The 20,583-nt window shown below is 44.1% G+C and overlaps 5 protein-coding genes and 1 long non-coding RNA gene across 13 annotated transcripts; 3 read left to right on the plus strand and 3 right to left on the minus strand.

The window, feature by feature from the left end:
• Nucleotides 1-129: 129 nt before the first annotated feature.
• On the plus strand, nt 130-9,934 carry LOC143342424 (discoidin domain-containing receptor 2-like). 4 transcript variants are annotated; one of them, XM_076766287.1, is made up of 15 exons: nt 130-642; nt 1,995-2,164; nt 2,237-2,342; nt 2,749-2,974; nt 3,247-3,394; nt 3,466-3,764; nt 3,949-4,165; nt 4,235-4,861; nt 4,957-5,090; nt 5,241-5,405; nt 5,470-5,579; nt 5,681-5,857; nt 5,931-6,023; nt 6,095-6,236; nt 6,318-9,934. In XM_076766287.1, exons 2-15 carry the CDS (start codon nt 2,056-2,058, stop codon nt 6,639-6,641), a joined length of 2,877 nt encoding a protein of 958 aa, XP_076622402.1. In that variant the 5' UTR covers nt 130-642; nt 1,995-2,055; the 3' UTR covers nt 6,642-9,934. The 4 variants fall into 4 exon arrangements, with proteins under 4 accessions (XP_076622402.1, XP_076622400.1, XP_076622399.1 ...); XM_076766285.1 differs by having other exon boundaries at nt 131-642; nt 1,980-2,164; XM_076766284.1 differs by having other exon boundaries at nt 131-642; nt 1,989-2,164.
• On the minus strand, nt 6,317-11,418 carry LOC143342435 (ubiquinone biosynthesis protein COQ4 homolog, mitochondrial). 2 transcript variants are annotated; one of them, XM_076766315.1, is made up of 4 exons: nt 10,791-11,418; nt 9,210-9,557; nt 8,664-8,887; nt 6,317-8,181 (listed from the first exon to the last, which is right to left on the minus strand). In XM_076766315.1, exons 1-4 carry the CDS (start codon nt 11,049-11,051, stop codon nt 8,019-8,021), a joined length of 996 nt encoding a protein of 331 aa, XP_076622430.1. In that variant the 5' UTR covers nt 11,052-11,418; the 3' UTR covers nt 6,317-8,018. The 2 variants fall into 2 exon arrangements, with proteins under 2 accessions (XP_076622430.1, XP_076622429.1); XM_076766314.1 differs by having other exon boundaries at nt 9,210-9,550; nt 11,156-11,412.
• A 41-nt stretch (nt 11,419-11,459) lies between these two features.
• Cox10 (Cytochrome c oxidase assembly factor 10) lies at nt 11,460-13,818 on the plus strand. Of its 3 annotated transcripts, none has more exons than XM_076766305.1 (7): nt 11,460-11,943; nt 12,059-12,176; nt 12,253-12,532; nt 12,620-12,805; nt 12,910-13,080; nt 13,177-13,494; nt 13,592-13,818. In XM_076766305.1, the coding sequence occupies exons 2-7, from the start codon at nt 12,096-12,098 to the stop codon at nt 13,816-13,818; spliced, it is 1,263 nt and encodes a 420-aa protein (XP_076622420.1). In that variant the 5' UTR covers nt 11,460-11,943; nt 12,059-12,095. The 3 variants fall into 3 exon arrangements, with proteins under 3 accessions (XP_076622420.1, XP_076622417.1, XP_076622418.1); XM_076766302.1 differs by having other exon boundaries at nt 11,462-11,943; nt 12,620-12,815; nt 12,905-13,080; XM_076766303.1 differs by lacking the exon at nt 11,460-11,943 and having other exon boundaries at nt 11,957-12,176; nt 12,620-12,815; nt 12,905-13,080.
• Nucleotides 13,819-14,109: 291 nt separating this feature from the next.
• On the minus strand, nt 14,110-20,519 carry Dus1 (Dihydrouridine synthase 1). 2 transcript variants are annotated; one of them, XM_076766300.1, is made up of 9 exons: nt 20,295-20,519; nt 16,354-16,635; nt 16,024-16,183; nt 15,458-15,653; nt 15,117-15,365; nt 14,831-14,976; nt 14,600-14,697; nt 14,356-14,514; nt 14,110-14,268 (listed from the first exon to the last, which is right to left on the minus strand). In XM_076766300.1, the coding sequence occupies exons 2-9, from the start codon at nt 16,633-16,635 to the stop codon at nt 14,110-14,112; spliced, it is 1,449 nt and encodes a 482-aa protein (XP_076622415.1). In that variant the 5' UTR covers nt 20,295-20,519. The 2 variants fall into 2 exon arrangements, with proteins under 2 accessions (XP_076622415.1, XP_076622416.1); XM_076766301.1 differs by lacking the exon at nt 20,295-20,519 and adding an exon at nt 18,459-18,516.
• LOC143342437 (uncharacterized) lies at nt 15,101-16,042 on the plus strand. The gene is made up of 3 exons (XR_013079806.1): nt 15,101-15,238; nt 15,320-15,532; nt 15,624-16,042. It is a non-coding gene; the product is annotated as an uncharacterized LOC143342437 (long non-coding RNA).
• LOC143342426 (uncharacterized) lies at nt 16,633-19,467 on the minus strand. Its single transcript, XM_076766290.1, has 2 exons — nt 19,442-19,467; nt 16,633-19,339 (listed from the first exon to the last, which is right to left on the minus strand). The coding sequence occupies exon 2, from the start codon at nt 18,946-18,948 to the stop codon at nt 16,927-16,929; it is 2,022 nt and encodes a 673-aa protein (XP_076622405.1). The 5' UTR covers nt 18,949-19,339; nt 19,442-19,467; the 3' UTR covers nt 16,633-16,926.
• Nucleotides 20,520-20,583: the final 64 nt, after the last annotated feature.

The raw sequence follows: 20,583 nt of genomic DNA on the forward strand, positions 1-20,583 counted from the left end.
ATTTCCCTTATGTAACAGTATTTTCCGCATTTCTCGATAGAAAAATGGAGTCCTCTTTGATAACGTCGTCACCGTATCAACGCCGACGTTATAATACCAGCAACGTCATTACCGTCGTTGCAAGAACCATCACTGGATGGTGGACGCGTGGGAGGGTGACCTTCCCCTACATCTCCTGCTACCGCCCCGTTCTCCCACCCTTTTCCATCGCGTTCGTATCTTCGAGCCGGCTCACCACGGGGCAATATCGTGGATGCTGGCTAAACCCCTGTACCGCAACGGGACTCGCGGCGAGTTGCGACTCGGGAAACTAAGCAGTTCGGAACGCGAACGAACGCTCGAAAAAACGACGGAAAGGAGACGGACGCGCGAGTAATGCGAAATATCGAGGGGTGTAGTGCCGTGAGCAACGATACATCAACGTTCGTTTCTTCACTTTAAAGATTTTCTTTTTAAATTCGCGTTTCGTTGCGAGATCGCGCGAAAAAGCGCGCGGTCGATGAAGGAAAAGCGAGAATCAAAATTATGACAATTCGGTGCACGTTGATCCGATTGCATTGAACCATGGTGAAATTCCCTCGGTTTCCCGGACACTCCGTTTCCGCGGTACGCGTCAAGAATGGAAGATGCCGAGCTTGAAAGGTAAGGGATCCTTCGAATTCGATCGAACGTTGTCTTGATATTTTAACGTACGAAGGCACAGCAGTTAATTACGAGTCGCGCAAACGTGCTCTCGCGACGAGAATTCGGGCAGCACATCCATCATGGGTGTGGATGGAACATTCTTACTACTCGACGAGCGTTGTGCATAAAACTATCGTATCCCATTTTTCTAACAAGGTGTACGAAAATACAGTGGAACGGCTCCGACACTTCGCTTCTAAAAATGTATTTTCAAATATTGCATACTCTCTCGTTTGACGACGACTGTGCATCTGAGTTAACGCGGTCAGGTTTTCACCCGGGTGTGTAAAACGGTTCTACGACGTACTTTCTCAAACACAACGAAGGGCAGGTTCTGTAATGGTTTAACTCTTATTCTCTTTGAATTCATTGCACCCTCGGGCTTTTCCCTTCGAGAGAATCGTTCGTTACGCAACAAGGAAGCTGAAATTGAAAGGCTAAGGGGCAAAAACTCGCACGCGGGCATATGTATTCATATTGTCGCAACGATAAGACTGGTAGCAATGTTAACGCGTACCTGAGTCTACTGAATGATCTTTTTATGGTCTCGAAAGTGTAAATGTGTGTGTGTGTGTGTGAGCGTGCGCGTGAAAAAAAAGGAAGACCCTGTAGCCTCGATTTCCAGAGGAATCGAAGGAACGTTTCAACAAAAGTTTCATCGTCATTGTATCGTTCAAGGCCGAAATTGTCATCTTGGTCGTGCTCGTATCGCGAACGAAATTACGCGATAGCTATTGCATACGAACCAGGATATACCACGGAACAGGCATGGTCGATCTCTTCCTTCCTACGGTTCGCTCGTATTGATCGTGCTTTACTTGTTGCACGCATAGCAGCCTCCGACTCCGTGCGCATTCCCTAACCCTCTTTGTCTTCATTTTCCATCAGCGAATCTAATTAACGTACGGACGAACTACACGAACGCGATACCCACATACAGGTGGGAACGTCTTCGATTCTTGATCGCGAGAAGTCGTTGATCGATCCTTCGAAAGTCTATCCTGCCGATCGTCACGTCGACTCCTAGCCAAAATACATACGGAATTCTCTCTCACAATTTTCCCGTCCGGAAAATCGTTCGCTTCGCGGTAACGCGATATTTCTTGCCTCTACGTCCGACCGATCCAAAAGTTTCCTCGAATTCGAGAAGATCGATTCGTGGTGATTCGGTATCGAGTAAAATTGATCATCTTTTCGGTTCGAGTTACGTTAAAGAAAAAAAGGAGAGAAACATCTGTCCTTGGACGGAATATTTGTAGCAAAAAAACCGCGAGACAAGTTCATCGATCAAATAGGTTCTACAGTTTTAGTGGACCAAGTGATGATACCAAGCTACTCAACCTATCATGAGCTGTAAACAAGTCGAAGCGAATGCCAGGACCCGATATCAAGATGCGCCGCACGCTAACGATCGTCTCCTTGGTAGTGTTTTTCGCTGCGGCGTCCTCGCCCGTGGAGGATTCGACTAGGAACGTTTTTGGTAAATGACACGTTTCGTACGGGAAGTAGAAACGATTGATGGAATATAATGAGTACCGTGTGTCCGTTTCAGACCAGTGCATTCTACCGCTGGGCATGGAAGAGGGGAAAATTCCAGACGATGCGATCACAGCTTCTTCCAGTTACGAGACTAAATCGGTGGGCCCTCAAAACGCGAGGTACATTCGACGTGTAGCTAGTAACGAATGGAATAACATTATAGTATAAGTCTGGTATAAGAATACCTCGCCTCATAAAAATAGATACTTACGTATAATACCCTTGATCCCCAACCGTGACCATTCGTTCGATCGATGATCGTTCGTCTGGTGGTCGCTCTTTTTTCTCGACGAGGGTGGCTAAGCTGTATAGTCTGTAACATAAATATCATAGAAAGGTATTGTTAGTAAATTCGATCGAAAGAGAGCTAGACGGAAGGAAGGAGAGACGAGAATAAAGAAGAGACGCGGTCAGTTGAAATCTAAATAATTACACAGGCAAACCTACACGAACAAAAGCGATTTATAAATAATTTCTTGTAACCTAAACAACCAACGATCTTATTCTTTTCGAGCGTGTTCGTAGAATACGACAAGAGAAGAATGGCGGCGCCTGGTGCCCGAAAGCGCAGATCAGCAGCGCGATACGGGAGTATCTGGAAATCGACCTGACGAGAAATCATCTGATCGCGTGGACAGAAACTCAGGGGCGATTTGGGAATGGCCAAGGTCAGGAGTACGCGGAGGCCTTCTTTCTCGAATATTGGCGGGACGCGCGGTGGCATCAATACAAGAATTTGAGGGGTGACAGAGTTCGTGTCGTCGGTAAATCGACCGGGAGTCGTCCGCGTTGCTTCGAACACGTTGTCGTTAAATAACTGCCGACGATGGGACAAGCAACGCGTCGATAGAATAATAAAGAGACACGGAGCGAGCGTGTTTGTCGGATATCCTTCTCGGTTTCGGTTCGAGACGGCTCGTTCTAATCACTCGAAAGCAAAGCGAGACGTCTCCGGTGAACGTTGGTCGAAGAGACGAAGTTGCTCGGTTCCTGGCGACATTGATCGAAGCTCGCCCGTTTCAGGTACTACGCGGAAACAGCAACACCTACTTGGTGGAGAAACAAAAGCTAGACTTGCCGTTCGTCGCCAGCAGAGTGCGATTCGTTCCTTACAGCCAACATCCGCGAACGGTTTGCATGCGAGTCGAAATTTATGGATGCGTCTGGGAACGTAAGTATATTTCAGCCGTCGAGACGGTGATCGCGATCGAGACTCGTGGCCGCTCGATCGTTTGCCCGCAGAATACGTCGCGAGGTACGCCGCTCCCAAAGGATCGACGCCCGGCCCCAAGGGATGCAACGTCGAGGATTCGTCGTACGACGGCACAGAGCTGGACGCGATCCTCGTTAACGGTCTGGGCCAGCTGACGGACGGAATTCTAGGCGAGGTTTCGGAAATTCTGACCGCCTCGACGACCAGCACGAACTGGGTCGGCTGGTCCCATCGCGACGTCGTCCAGCTGATCTTTGAGTTCCAAGAGTTGCGAGAATTCGAAAATTGTTCCATCCACGTGGCTCGTTCCCTGGAACTAGAAGTCGAGGTTCATTCTCCCTTTTGATATCGTGACATCCTGAAAGGCGTTTTCGATGTCCTCCTGATTTCTAATTCGTTTTCATCCAAGGAATCTGTCGAATGAAAATCGGTTGTAGACAAATCAGGGGAATATCAACTTTCAAGATAAGTTAGCACAGTCGAGTCGCGATCTAACCGATCGATGCTTGCAGACGTTTTCGACTTTGCGAATTTGGTTCTCCACCGACGGCGAAAATTACCAGGCCAATCCGGAAATATTTGAAACTATGCTGATCGATGCCAGCCCGACCATCAACGAGGCTATCTTGACGTCGATCGCGTTGCAATCTAGGATCGGTAAATTCGTGAAACTGGAATTAAGTCTAGCGAGCAAATGGTTGCTCCTCAGCGAAATCACTTTTCACACTGGTAAGAACGAACGATTAATGTCTATAGAACGAACAGAGAAGGTAATCGGTTAACGTTTGAAATCGACAGTCTCGTGTATCAAGAATCGCTCGACCGATTCTTACTCATCGATCGATGGATCCTTTCGAGCGGATCGAAATCAGAGCGAGTTACAACCAAGGTCGCCTAACTCCGAAGGGACGATACCCGGCTTCAACGAGACAGAAATTTACGAAACTAAGGAAGACGTTTTAACACCAGACGCGTTTCCCGTTGGCACTTCGCAAACTTACGTCGGCCTCGTGAGCGGTCTATTGACGGTGCTCGTTCTCTTTTTAACCTGCACGATATTTTTGATCAAACAGAGGGGCCGTAATAAAGTGGCTTTATTGCAAAAGCACACGGCCCTTCTTTGCGACTCGTCCGCGCCTGGGATCGCGATCAGTCCAAAGGACGTGAAACTCCCGAATTCGATCGTGAACGGATTGTCGCTCGTCCGCAAACCGATCACCATCGCCACCGTGGTCTCCGCCACCAACCTTGCAGCCAACAACGTGCCCGATCAATTCGATCGTACGCGAACAAATTCTCGGGGCACCGCCGATTCTGACCGTCGTCCTTCCACCGTTTACGAAAGAACCTACAAGCTATTTTCTGACGAAAATTTCGTTCACGCGGAGCCGAACGCGTCCGCTTGTACAACCAATTCGTGTACCGGTAAGTCTGACTCGCGATTTCCCGTCTACACGTCGCATAAGATGATCGACATGTTTTTTACAACGCTTCCAATCTTTATCCAAACAATCTTGCAGATTTTAAATGTCTGCCAGGATTAGCAAAAGACAAATCGACCGAATTGCGATCGAAGAAGGTACACCACTACCAATCAGCGAAAACAACTCAGAAGGTACACGAAGGATATTACGCGGCAACGGATATTTTGACGGTGAGACGAGACGTAGAATATTTTATAACGAAGCCTCAATCGACAAATTAGTATTCTTGATTTTCGTCTTATTTTAGCCTCTAGAATCCCCCATTAAAATTTTTCCCAGGAGTGGCCGAACACCCTGTATATAACAGAATATTATTTCAGATAAAAAGGCGAGTCCTTCCATCGACTGTGAGTCCATTTACGTCGCTGTATATTCGCGAGAAAGGTGTACGTTTGCCGCGTACTCTCGATCCATACGACGTTCAACGAATCTCTAAACACAGATTGAGGATTTTAGACAAACTCGGCGAGGGAAACTTCGGTTTGGTAAGAGTGAATCGCGCGCTCTATCGAAATCGATCGTAATAAAATGGGATTGAAATTTGAACAGGTTCATCTGTGCGAGGCAAAGGGCATTACGAATCCGGAATTGGGATCTATCCAAAATCGGCAGACCGTGATCGTTAGGTCTCTCTGGCGAGGCGTTGTAGATTCTTTGAGGTAAGCAGATCCATCGTGTAATTTTTAATACACCATTTAATCGAATTTGAATAGTTTTTATTCCCTATTCGCGGATTATTCTGATGCCCTGGGCTTCGTAGGCTAGATTTCACGAAAGACATGCTCGTGCTGGCGGCGCTTCGAGACCCAAACTTGACGAAAATGATCGCGCTGGTAGAAGAAGAACCGTTTGGGGCTGTTTTTGAGTACGGCCAACACGGAGATCTGCCAACCTTCTTAGAGAGTCGCGAGAAGTCTGGTAACGAGGACACTTTCAGGTAAAATGTTCGTTTATACCGATCGAAATCGGGCACGTGCAGCAGACAAACCAAAACTTACTTCTGTTCCCAGCTATGGTGATCGTCTGAATTTCATCACGCAAGTCGCATCCGGTATGAAGTATCTTGAATCCATGAACATCCCGCACTGTGATTTGGCGGCGAGGTAAGTACTTCACTTGCGGATCCACCGATCGAATCAACTTAACGGGCGTCCGTTCGCTCTGTGCGTTTCAGGAACTGTATCGTTGATCAAAATCTGACGATAAAGATATCCGACCATGCCATGTATTGTAGCAAATACGATCATCATTATTACATCGACGGTTGCAACGCGAAAATTCCTCTTCGTTGGATGGCATGGGAAGCGGTTTTGTTGGTAAGCGTTAGCCTTCCTGTTCGTGATTCCGTTTGCTTGGATCCAGATTGTATATGGTGCCTCTTCTATTTCTCTTGTCAGAGTAAGCGTAGCTGCCAAGCCGATGTTTGGTCATTCGCTGTAACAGTTTGGGAAGTTTTCATGAACTGCAAGGAGATACCGTATCCGGAGTTAACGGCGGAACAAGTTCTAGAGAATTGCGGTCGTTGGTACCAGAGCGAGACGTGTGTCGTTAATGGAACCGGTGCCAACGACGAAAGAAATCGGCCTCGAATTCTTGCAAGGCCCAACCGTTGCTCGGACGATCTCTATCGTATGATGAACAAGTGTTGGAGCAAACGTACCGAGGATAGACCTACCTTCGAGGAGATCTATCTTTATCTCGAGAGACTAGCGCTCGATTGAACGTTTGATACTCGATCGAGTAGCACGGACCAAATCGGTTACAATCAGCTAAGAAGCATCCTGTCCTGTGTACGTAAATTTATCTTTTTTACGCTCATCCACATCCTTTCCCCGTTTCACCGTTCCTCTTCTTCGACACGACGAGAGATTACTCTACTTGTGCGTCTCCCTCCTCCCTTTCCAAGCATGCAAGATTCCTTCTTTCCACGGGAGAACCGTACAAATCGACGCGTCGCTCCAGGATGCTCTGGCCATCAACTCGTAATGCTCAACTAGGTTTACTCGAGTCGATCTTTACGTACATAAGAATATATTATATTATGTCGAATACGTTTACCATCACGTGGGTAAACGCAAAGTTTTTTATAAATGATAATACATATTCTCGTCTTTTCGTCTATGACCTAGAATATTGCGCGAACGATAAAATGTTTACTCAGAAGTTGGCAAGCGTCGCGTTGCCCGCCGAGATCGGCAGCGGGTATTGCGCGATACGAACAGACATCGCGATTGCGCCGATTCAAGTATTCAACACCTCGGACCTTCGTTAATGTCCGATAATGCTACCGCTCGCTATACGTACGATATACGATATTATGTAAGTAAACGTAAGTAAGGGTTCACCAGTTTGGAATAACGCGACGAAAACTTGAATCCAATCGCGTTATTCTCGATTCCGCGACAAAATCGAGGTTTCCTATTATGTAATTTCTCGACTAAGCGTTCATCTTGATCGAAACTAAAATCAACTCGTTCGCGAAAGGGTTCTCGCGTACGAATGTCCATGGATGAAAACGGGTTAAGTAGGGAATACGAGTACCCGGGCATTCATGCGATACGCATTCCCTTTCGTTTCTTGTTTCAACGATACGATCGATTTTGCGCTAATCTCGTAATTAAGCGATAGCCTGTAAATTATTTGGGCGCGTTACTATAAACGAAACGGGACAATCAATTTCGCAAACGTTGTTTCATACACCACGCGATACGTATGTTGAACGGTAATTATCGATCGATTCGCTGGTACCTGTTTATCTGCACTTGGGCTCGTTAACAGTTTCTGCACTTCCGAGTCTCGTGCCCTTGCAACTCTCACGCTCGCGCGCGTATCGATAATCAATCGTGTCATCGTATCGCGCTGGTATCGCGCGTTCGTTTCTATCGAACAATTTTTTCCATTTACGGTTACAGTTAATCGAAATTTGTAATACAAATCGCACACGTATCCCATCAAAAATTATATTCTTCATATTTCCAAAGTTACGACGAATAAACATTGTTATACCATCTAGGAAGTTACTGTTTCTGTGCAATGACGGAAGGACCACGGAAAGAAGAATTCGTCCAAGCGATTCCTAGCAACTTCTTCGTTCCGTTTCAATCTTTTATTTGCACCAAAGGGACGATATTCATTTCTCGATGAAAATCAACGAGCGGCTGCTCCCACCGTTCCTCGAAGTAAACTCCCAACAGGAATTTCGCATTGATTCCCGTCCTAATGGCCCACGAAAGATGATGTTCGAGGTACATCTTCCTTTGCCTGAAAGCCGGAAATGAAATCCAGCGACGCTCGGATACAGTCGAAACAAGTATAGTAATGCACGGTTAACTCGCACCAAAATCTACACGTGTAACTTTCCATGATTTTATATTACTTCGATAAACACCTTCTGATCAAATCCTAACATAAACATGTTGCGATTTCTTATCGCTTGGTACATTTAAACTGATACGCAGCAGTTTCGAAAGTTTGAATTCATTTTTATCAGAAGAATCTGAAAAAATATATAACGTGAGAGCTACGAAAAGTAAAATTTTGTATATTGCACGATTATTTTTTTTTATCGTAACGGCATCTTTTAAAGTGCCGAATCTCAGCCGTTCTTTTCGTTGTAATCATTTTCTTTCTTTGTCTAATTCAATTCTACAAAAAAAACCGCTATTCTACGCGCGTAACTTTCTCTATTGGGTCCAAAATCTTATGAAAATTAACCGTGCATTGCTGTATTCCGTTCCCTTTACCTTGGACGTAACCGATACGCTCCGAATATCGCTCCGCTCAAGCACATTGGCAAACGTAATTGCAACGCTTCTATCCACTTGACTGACACTTCACCGAGCATCGTGGTTGGCATTAGAAGTATCGCATGAAAAATGTCGTGGGTTTCTCGATATCGTTGCATTACGTACGCCAACTCGGTATCTTCGACGAATTTGACCGCAGGTCTAGAATCGGGGGACACGTTCTGCAAAATAACGAATACCTTGACTTTGAATCGAATGCCTCTCGACGAACATATTCGGAGAACTGTACTTGTTCCCGTGTACGTGCAATTTTTATTAGTGTAACGTAACGAAAGACAAATAAAAATGTGTTGAAAACGATGCGTGGCCATGGGATCGCGACGATAAAGTTGGTAAGAAATTCAAAACATTGCGTGTTTGTTGGAACACGAACGTTTATAGGCTTGATAAAACATCACGTTAAGAAGCGAACAAACACGACTTAAAGAGTACGAGTGGGACATACGCACAGGTAGAATACACGGGTGAGCATCGAGAGCTTACGTTCACGTCCAAAAATTCGCGATATGTCCTGCCGACGGTCCCCTTTGGCAAGCGTTTTAACGCGGAAAGGTCAACCGTTGAAGATGAAATGCGGGGCTTTTCGACGAGGATGCGGCGTCCCTCGGAGGTAGCTAGCATTTGTTGGTGACAGTAGGAAAGTGCACCGGTGCCGGTAGTCTCTCCCAGGCATGCAATCATGTCACCGCGAAACGGACTGACGAAGGATATCGCGGCTGCACCCATCGTCAAAACCGTGCGTTGCATGCGCGACAAAGAGACGTGATGTTTCGCATAATCCTCCGCGAACTGTGCGCCGCTGGAAAACCATCGAATCGAACTGCCTGAAACCGATCGAGGACAATAACAATCGATCATTACTTTTCTCCATAAATAGAATTTATTTCAATAAAATTTGTATGTACACATTGCCGCACGATGACGACACTGCGTCTTTTAAGTGTACGAGTATGTATATATGTACAAATTACGCTTTACATCGCGAATGGTCGCGTTTACCGCTATAACCGGTACGCTATGGCACAGCGCATTCTAGCCGGTAACGATATATATTCACTTTGGTATGACACTCGTTGTCTCTTATTATTATGTCCTTGCACGTCCGCTTCCTCCGGACAATATCGCAATATTTCCTCGCAACGAGACACAAGGAAACAGCAATCAGGAAGGGTGAAACTATAGGATAGAAAAGGAATGGTGAAAGAAAATTCACTCACCGCAAATACGTCCATGATTAAAAATTAAAAACGCGACATAGCTACGAGATCATTGACTACATGGAACTTTGTGACAAAAGGGAGCGAATGAGATAACGTTGTTTGAACAACAGTTCACGATATGCGATCATACAGTTTGTGCTTTGACTACTTGGTCCTCGGAAAGCGGCGAGTATTTGTGTTCGCCGGACTCCTTTCTGCGAAAGGTGACCCACGTGTAAACTAAGCTACCGATTACGCTTAAATTCAGTCCTATGAAATTGAGCCATGTAAATATATAGTCACCGCCGATAATCATTCCAAGATACGTGACGCATATATTTTTCAAGCACCCAATTATGGTAGTGGTCAGGGCAGAGTTATGCAGGGTGCAAAGAATCATGCTATAAAATAGCACAAAGCCCATCACGCACGAAAGCCCAAATTGTACAACAAAGAAAACATTGCCCCAATGTGGAAATTCCACTGTGGAACGCGCATCTCCCATCCAACAAGCAATAGTAATTGCTGGAACAACCATGAACAAAGAATTATAATACATCAATCCATATTTTCCAAGCTCCTTCGAGTCTAGCTTCTTCTTCATATAGACGCCGTTAGCCGCGGTGAAGAAATCGTTTAGCAGGATAAAGAGATAGCCCTCCAAATTAAAAGCGAGATCGTTCGATGCCGCCACCACTGCTCCTAGAATCATCGTATAGACGCTCAACTGAACGGAAACGCGCGCCTTTATTCCGAGGATATAATACTCGGCAAACATGGTCATCAAAATACTGAATCGTCTGAGCGCGGTGAACATCGGTAGGCTGAGCTGCTTGGTGCCGCCTAATCCAAAGACCATGTTGCCGATGTAGATAATTGGTAATGGCCATATCTTCGTAAAGGTTTTGGCTTCTAGGTTAGGAAATTCGACGTAATGCAATTTCTTTGCGACGAACAGCAACACGATCGTAGCCAACATTTGTCCAACGCCGAGCATTTGAAACGACGGAAATTCAAATGTAGTCAGCACCGTTTTATTCACGACCGTGATCATGAACGATGATAATCCATAAAACACAGCGGAACCGACCCGCGCAAATATCACATTCTGCTCGTTCGCCGGCATACCGATCGATTTGCTCTGCCGCAGTACAGTTGCATCTGGTTCTTCGATCTCAATCCGCTCTTTTATTCTTGTTAGAAAAATATGTCAAGTGTGATGGAACGTACACTGATATAACCTCATTGTTCTTCCTTCCGTTCCGTAATGTAGACAATCACCAAAAATAACTGTCGATCACTGTAGGCAATGTTACTGTTTGAAACTGATCAAAATTTTGAAGATTATCCACGCGTGAAACCAAAAACACAAAGTCTTTCTTTCCTGTGTGACTGCTCGTACATTTTCCGTCAACGTGTCAGTGCTTATCTTCGTTTCCCTTTTCGTTGTATGGTCATTCGTGTATGCTACACGTGTGTGCGCGCGCATCTCTTCTTAACTGATCTCGATTCCCTATACAATCGTTCATGATTGAGAAAATTGTGCTGTTAACATTTTGAATATGTATGATAAATATCGTAGAAAGTATTATATTCACTGCATCAGTGCTATTTATGTTCTATACATACATGAGTAAATATTTATTTGAACCAGTAAGGCAAGAAAAATAGATTATTCTTTAATTTAATGCTTTCGTTCGTGTAAAAACCAAAAATCCCTTCGTTGGAATTTCACCATAAATGACCAAAGAAGATCAGAGTCCAGACTCCAGAGTACTATGTAATGTACATCTTAAGATGATACTTTACTGTAATTCGGTCAAATATCGATGCATTTACGATCCTAACACGTTTCTCTTATCATTGATATCGGTCGTGTCCTCAATACAACGTATGCGAACGCAATGTAGGCTCTAATGATCTAGTGAAATGTTTCAGTTTTAGCGCAGTGTGTGTTCTCTTAAAATTTTATTACATAACACTGAACAAAAATTGATAAAACATAGACTAATTAAAATGTAAGTTGGATATTTTATTTCGAAGAAACTATGAAGAATTTGAATTATCTTTCATCGTTGGTTAGACGAAACGCAAATCGGAAACCGAATGGTAAAACACTTTCATTGCTTCTAGGATGGAAAAAAGGAGTTATTAAAAACGTGTTTTTATCATGGTATTTGTTTTCTGCTCGATCAGAATTTCCCGGAACATACCATGTTTATTCCCTTTATTGAAATTTCCCCTAACAACGGTACGTAAAACAATTTATATATTTTTTCAAAATTTGTGAAAGATTTGAAGTTTTAAAAAATTAACATGTGTTACAGTATTCCACAAAGGTTACATCAAGTATAAAGAAATTCACATTTTCGCAAAGGCATTACTATTTATCAGCTGCAAAAAATGCTCAAACTCAAACTCAAACTCAAACAGTTCCACCCAAAGCATCAACATCCTTTGACCATAGAAAATCTACAGTACGTAAAGACACAGGAAATAATACCCAGAAAGATATACCCTTAAAGGAGTCAGAATGGAGGGATATGACATTAAACCCTGTCAAGTTGCAGGACCATTGTTTTATGTTGTCCAAGATAAGATTAACATGTAAGCAAACCTAGCATTTCTCTGTAAGTTTAATTTGTGGTTTGATGCATTCGAATGGAAAGAACAACAACTTGTGGTCTATTACAGCACTGGTGGTTGTAACAACCATGGCTGGATATGCACTAGCCCCTGGTCCATTTGATACTACTACTTTTCTTGCATGTGCTGTTGGAACCGGGATGCTCTCTGCAACAGCAAATAGCATCAATCAATTTTTTGAAGTTCCTTTTGATGCTCAGATGTCAAGAACAAAAAACAGAGTACTAGTCAGAGGTTACCTAACGTAAATATAATATTGCATAATAAGATATTTTTTAATGCTTAGAAATTACAGTAATAAAACTACATGTAAATTACATCCTTTTTGGTTAGACCAGCACATGCAATGACTTTTGCAGCAATATCTGGTTTTGGTGGATTGGCATTACTCATTAATGAAGTAAATGGATTGACAGCTATCTTGGGTTTATCTAACCTAATCCTTTACAGCCTTATTTATACACCAATGAAACGTATTAGTATTTTAAATACCTGGGTGGGTTCTATTGGTAAGTATATTGCTAGTTTTCCATGAGTAAACTCGAATATCTTTTGCAAACATAACCTAATGCGTACTAATTGAATTTATAACAATTTTTCTTTAGTTGGTGCCATACCACCATTAATGGGTTGGGCAGCTTGTGTCGGTAATGTGATGTCTCCTGGTGCTTGGATTATGTCTGGTCTGCTATATGCATGGCAATTTCCTCACTTTAATGCTCTATCATGGAACTTGAGACCAGATTATTCGCGCGCTGGTTACAGAATGATGGCAGTGACGGATCCAAATCTCTGTCGCAAAACGGCACTACGTTACACAGTTGCGTTAACCGGTCTTTGCTATTTGGCACCTGTCATGGACGTAACGACCTGGTGGTTTGCTCTGACATCAACACCGCTTAACGCGTACTTCCTTTATCTTGGTACGTTGAAAAAAAGAAGTGGCTGTTGATAGGATTAAAGGATCAAAGGATCAAATGATTGCACGAGTATCATCTAATGTCAGTTTCTCTTTTCTAGCTTGGAAGTTTTATAAGCATTCAGATAGTGGAAATTCGCGAAAACTCTTTCGCTTCTCGCTAATTCACCTACCGGTGCTCATGATTCTTATGCTCGTCAATAAGAAATACTGGTTTATCGAGAAGCAGGAAGATATGACAAAGTGTAAAGAAAACCAGACTGGTGGGTATTCGTTTAACTTCGGCATCTTCGACAGTTTAGCAAAAAATTTCCATCAAAAATCATAGTTGCTCATAATAGTACAAATCGTTGCGATATTCTGCCGTTTGAAACTGTACACAAATACGAGTCCGTAAGACACTCATCGACAAAGTATTGTATAGAATAATATAATTACAGAATAATTATTTATAACAATTATTTTGTGTTGTATATCGTCGCTATATCACTCAATTTACTCGATCATTTAGCAAGACGAAGTTCGGAAGATACGCGTTTGAGATGCTAAATTAAATGCAATTTTTATACGCATATACGTACATATTCACATGTTTATTTAAATTTTATTATTTACACGGTCATATCGTATTATCGATGGTTTCCCGTTTCGCAGCGAATTCTATCGCCATTTGTCTCCTGGTTTTAGCTAAATTCCCGTGTCCAGTGCAATCTAGATTTTCCGTAAAACATTTGTTTCGACAGCATTGTCGGCACAATTTGTAAATGCACTTAAGACCCTACGAAGGAACGCGAACGAATAAAATAATTTCATTTAACTAGAAATGTTAGAAAATATAGAATCACTAAAGTTAATTTCTACTAACTACTGGATTCGGACAATCATAACACAAGACGGATCTTCTTTTTACAACAACGGCAGGCCTGTTGGGACGACGCGCTATTCGTCTAAGCTTCTTTAAACGTTTTCGTGATACTTCGTTTCCATCGTCGTCCTTAAATTTTCTCTTCCCATTTTCGTTTTTCTGTAAAAATTAGGAACAGTCGGTAGGAGCGGGAGGTATATAAAAATTTCAGTAGTGAAAAATGAAAATGTTCTACGTAACTAACCGTCTCGAGCTTTTCCGTCTCTAACCGTTGCATCTGCTCTTCCGGAGAATTCCGTACGTATGGTTGACATAACCACGGTGGTAATTTCAAGTTATAGTCTGAAACGAAAATACAAATACCTCAATAACAACTATTGTAAGGATAGAGAGAGAGAAAGAAAAGGCAATGCACAACACTGTTGATCGATTCGTTGAATCGATCTGTATGTAAAGAACACAGTCGCATACAGACCGGCTGTTTCTTCCTGCCACGTCAGACGTCCTTCGTGGTACGGTAGATATCGATCCCTTAAAGAGTACACGACGCTTCTAAACGATTCCATGGTAGAGTTTCTGGCTAAATTCTCCCTCTCTTCTTTATTCTCTGCTAAACAAAGTCTAGTCTCCAGTTAAAAGAACGTTGAACACACAATTCAATATATAATTTACAATAACATTCGCGAGTTACAAGTAGCAAAAATAGCGCAGGATAGTTGCCAAGCAGCAAAATCGATCGCACCGACAAAGCCAATACATACGTGTGTTGGAATAATTTGAAGAGATGACCACGAACGTAAGAAGCTGGAGTTGGATACTGTTCCACCAAATCTAAATACTCAAGCGCTGGCTCCCAGCTAGGCGGTTGACAGGCCTCGAATATGTAAGGATTATAAAGATTGCCTTCCGCCGACATTACACCGTTCGCACCGGTTTCCTCTATACATCTCTCGATATCTTGCAGATATTGTATATTGCCGTTGGCAAATACTGGAATCGCGACGGCCTGCCTAACGTTCGCAAGGAAGGATCATGAACGTGAGAAAAGTACTAATGGATTGGATAGAGAAAACACAGATCAGTTATTCGTTGCTATTTATACCTAACTGCTTTGATGTGTTCCCAAGACGCTACACCTGTTAACGGACCTTTCTGCTCACGGGTTCGTCCGTGCACGGTGAGTAATCGTGCCCCGGCGCTCTCGAGCATGCGAGCATACTGCACGGTTTTCTCAATCTCCGCGAATACTCGTAATTTGCAAGTTACAGGTACACGGAGTCCCTTGCTCAAGGTGCTTACTGTAACATTTTATAGTAAGACAAATATAATTAGATAAAAGGAAATGTACAAAGAAGTGTAAAATTTATAATTTATTATATTGTGGCGTCGCCTCCCATGCTCGTCACCAGGGGGGTCGCGTTCTCACAAGCGCTCGACCGACCCCTCGGTTGCTATATAGTATACTCAACCGACTTTCCAATATCCCAATCGCCTAAGGCAGGGCCTGCTAGAAAGCCTTACTGATAAGTCCACTAGCAGGCCCTCCTTTCCTTTTCTGTCCTACGAATACTCTAAGTTCCTACCCGCAGCAGAGCAGCGCCACAATATCTTAAAATACTAATAAAGGAACTTTGATTTTCAATACTATCCACAATTTATTGTACGAACCGATTCGTTGCAGCAAATCCCAATCATCCTGAAGAAAAGCACCATAGCGTCCGCGTTTTGCGATAGCTTGGGGACAACCTATATTTACGTCTACCGCGTCGCAGTACGGTTCGGCCAAAAGTGCCGCCTCCAGCAAGGTGCTTGGATCGTTGCCACAGAACTGTAACAAACGAATGCACGTAAATAAGGGCCAGACAGGACGACGACTGCAGAAACTCCATCCAATTTAATACGTATTAAAACCAATCGTTTGAAAATTTATGCAATCCTCTGTTGTCTCGTAAAATTTCATATGCCGTAAAGCAAATTTATTTACATGCAGTTTTATACCTGAACGATCAGCGGCCGATCTTCGTCGGTACTAGCAAGAGCTTCACGTCGATACTTGGGATCTCTGCAGAAGACCGATGAGTGAAGCATCGGTGTATAGCAAAGGTGCGCTCCATGCCGTCGACTCAACAGCCTCCAGGCTAACTCGCTCGCATCGACCATCGGCGCAACTATGTACTGCGGAGAACCCAACACGCTTTCCCAGATATTATCGTCCGCCTTTGGTTCGTTAGGATCGACAGCCTGGCCGGTCGAGAACGATTTCGCTGAAATCGATGTCATCTACGGGGGGGGGGGAAATTGGCCGTGAGTGCACAAGCACACGCGATCTATCTCGTTTACAGATTAGCAACTAGCACGCGCAAAGAAAACGGTCACGCGAACACTCTTTCTCGTCGAACGATTCACGTTTACGTATACGAGATAGAACTCGTTCGCCTCAAGAACGCATCGAACAGTTGCTGAAGCTTCATGTTCACGACGAATCGAGTATCGAAAGTCCAAGCTATACGGTGCACGGGAGCCTCGATGGGCGAGATACAAAATTATAGGAGTCGGTTGCAGCGATGGAAATCACATTCTCGACGATGGCGGATCGAATCGAGGGGACGAGGAACGCGCGATGCGGGACGACTGAGGAGAATTGGTAGAACGAAGAGAAAGAAGGGAACACGATGATCGTGGCGACGCGGATTTCGACAAATCCGACTCCAAAATGGGAGAGAGCTGTATGGATTGCGTTACGCGTGAATTCGCTTTCAATCTTGGCCTCTTTCGGAAGGAAGAAGTCCGTCGAGGACGGGTGTAGATGTGAGTCGCGGGTCTCCTCATCGTCGACGATCCCACCACTTTCCGCGTTTGAATCGGAATATGCTCGCAAGGGTGTCCGGTCAACGAACGCAGCGGCGGAAGTTTGGCAGGTGGACGCGGAACGGAGACCGCAAATGTTTTCGTGGGATCGGAAGCGAGAACAGCGACAGGCACGGTGTCTTCCATCTTGACTTCCGGTCGAGCCGTGTCGGTGCTAGGAACCACCTTGTTTTTCGATGCGCGAACGGCGCTCGCGTTCGACGACCGTCGACGACCGTTTCTTCTCAGATACGTTCGCAGAAACTTTCCTATTCTTTCCACGGTTTCGCAAGAATTCGTCGGAGCATGGACCGACTCGAGCGAACCCTCGCTGTTGCTTGGTCGTTTCTTCGATTTGTCGGTTCTATTTGTCGAACGGCATCGCACGGCTATCGAATTAGCAGCAGCGAAGCAACAGGAAACCGGCGAGGGCGTCGAAGACCCGACGACACCGACCGAATCCCGGAACACGATTGTGGATTGGTCACGAGCCGTGTCGGCCGGTATCCGCGACGAGAACTCTATGGAAGTTTCGTTAACGGTCGACTGGAGTTTGTACGTGAAACAAAGTCGAAAATTATTCCGTTCGTCGTTTCGACGACCGAATCGAATTTCCGTTGCGACTCGATTAGATTCCCCTTCGAGGTCTATTCTCCTGTCGCCGCTGAAACACGAATTCGTATCGGTTCGAAGAGATGCAGCGGTTCTATGGCCAGACACGAACCCGCGAAAACCGTTGAGTCGGGTCGTTGACTCGGGAACGTTAACTGCGCTTTTCGTTATGGCAGCCGGCAGTGCGTTCTCGTTAGAGTCCGCGACCATGTTATTGGCAGCGACCGTAGCGCTGGCAGTGGCGGCAGCGGCGGTTGCGGCAGCGGCAGCGGCGGTGGCAGTAGCAGCAGCGGCGGCTGCCGCCGCGACGGCTGTTGCGACCGTGTTTCTTTCTCGCTTGTTCCGTATGTACTCGTACGTGGTCAAGCCAAGGCAAGCGATGTAACCGTGAAAGAAGCACAAATGAATCAGGAGCACCGCCGCGATCGCAGAGAGGATTCCGATCGCGGATATTAGGATTATAGAGCCAGTGTCCGAAACTGGGATGATAGATAGGCCAGGACCGGTCGCGTTCTCCATACTCGCGTTCGCGATCCGATCGGGGACCAACGACAGCAACAATTCCGTCGCAGAAAGGCCGGCGACGAACAGACTCGCCAGTATCGCGGAGATCAGACACACAAGAAAGGCCAAATAGTTTCTACCTCCGATGCAATTGTTGAGCCACTTGCAATGATGGTCGAACCGCGAAACGCATTTGTTGCATATCGAACAGTGCTTGGTCCTCTTGCTATCGGTGGTTATGTTGCAAAGGTGACACCGACCATTCTCGATAACGCGCGAGTGTTTCGCCCTGTCGAATTCCGGTACAACTTTGTTCGCCGGTTGAGATCTGACTTGGGGATCCGCCGGGTCCAACAAAAGCACGGTCACATGAGAACAGAGATGCGTAAAAAAAATCGCTGCTATCGAAATCGAGAAAACCGGACGTAAACTCGTCTCGAGAAGCGGCGTTAAAACTGCAAACGTGTTTATCACAATAACCAGAATCACTATCCAGCCGATCACTTGTTGGGGATGCAACGGAAACTGTAATCCGTGCACGCGCCTAAACTTTCTGCGTTCCGGTGTTACGAACGCATTTTGGCCCGAGCACCATCTCGATACGATGTCGCTCGTGGCTTCGTTTCGCATAACGAGCCGCCCTTTCAGCTCCCATCCACTATTAATCTGTTCAGCCCTTTTCTCCTCGTCAACCTGTCACCTCTGTCCGATCGACGTTTTCCTTCCTGTTCTTGAAATTCTTATTCTCCTTGTTCCTCCCATCACTGTCTCGTCCCTTTTATTCCTTATCTGCGCTTCTTATCGGACTCGTTCGTTTTTACACTTGTTCACCATTAAACGACCATCGACGTTACTACGGGACCGCTTGCCGGAAAACTAGTCGCGACGCGACATCGCGATTTTCCTCGACACGTCTCGGGAAAACTCGGTCAGATGTCCCATTCGACGAAACGCGCTTTGCGACTTACGAGTTAGTTCGCCGAATCGATACTCGCATGGCAACGTAGTCGCGTAAACGACCCTAAAAATACGTGTTGAATTTTCCATGAATCTAGACACAATAGTGATAATTGCTCTCCTCCGAATCTCGACCTTTTGCATAAATCGTTATTTTCTTACCTACCGTAAACATCGTTCTTTACCCTCTTCTATTTACGTTCCCCACTTCCGTCATATTTTTCGGAAATTTAACGTTGCTATTTCACGTTTTCTATAACTGTGGTCTAACCTTCCCTTTGACGATTTTTTCTCCAAAACATATTCCATTTTTGTAACACAACACGGATGTAGACTTTTCGAACGATTCAATATGGAATACACGTATTTATGATAATCGAACAAAATGCAGAATCGTAAATATCTACCAACTTTACCAACCGTGTTCCGATATTTTTGTGTCTAGAATAGTGCAACGTATCGAGATAAAAGTATAATTTTCTTTCGGATTATTGACACGTGGAAAATTCGACATTCTTATGTGCAAAACTGCACTTTATCGTTCAGCGATAGTTTTGCAAATTGCAACGTAGATACACAACTATTATGTTTTGTATCTTTTTCGTTTAATTACGAACGATTTCATTAAGAAGACTAATTCTATTATTATTATTATTATTATTATTATATTTTTAATTTACACCGTATTTTTTTTATTCACATATAACAGCTTGTTAAACTTCAAATAAAGGTTACCTGTGAATACGCATAGTAATTTGTATTTCACATGCGAATTAGTTTAAAAGCTACGTTTTTACATCGATTCAACATAGTGTACACGAAACGATAAAAGTATGTTCTTATATTGTTTTAATCACTATTTAACTAACTTAATATTAATTTTTTAACAGAAAGTCAGTCACTTAATTTGTTTACATTTGAACGTATCACGAGTAAACCATTAAAAGTAGTTGCGTCACATATCGCATTCGTTTAAATCTTAAAACGCACTATTTTACAGATAAAATATGTTGACTAACCTTACTCTTGCGTCCAATTTATAGGTTAACCCAGGGATTTTATTTAAATTATAACACACTCTAGTGTAACTGAAGTAAAATATGCTCCGCTTTACGAGATGACTAGAAACGTATTTAAAGTTTAACGATACTTAAAGATAACTGTAGTTTTTCGTAACTTATGTAAAACCTGTGTCGTTCGCGTCACTATTAAACATGGTTGAAAAAATTCGTGTTCCTTGAGACAGTATCGAAAACGTAAGATCGATATATCGACGAGTTCAAAGGAAAAACTAGAAACATACCTATA

The sequence above is a fragment of the Colletes latitarsis genome, chromosome 6 (genome assembly GCF_051014445.1).
Source record: "Colletes latitarsis isolate SP2378_abdomen chromosome 6, iyColLati1, whole genome shotgun sequence".
Lineage (NCBI taxonomy): Eukaryota > Metazoa > Arthropoda > Insecta > Hymenoptera > Colletidae > Colletes > Colletes latitarsis.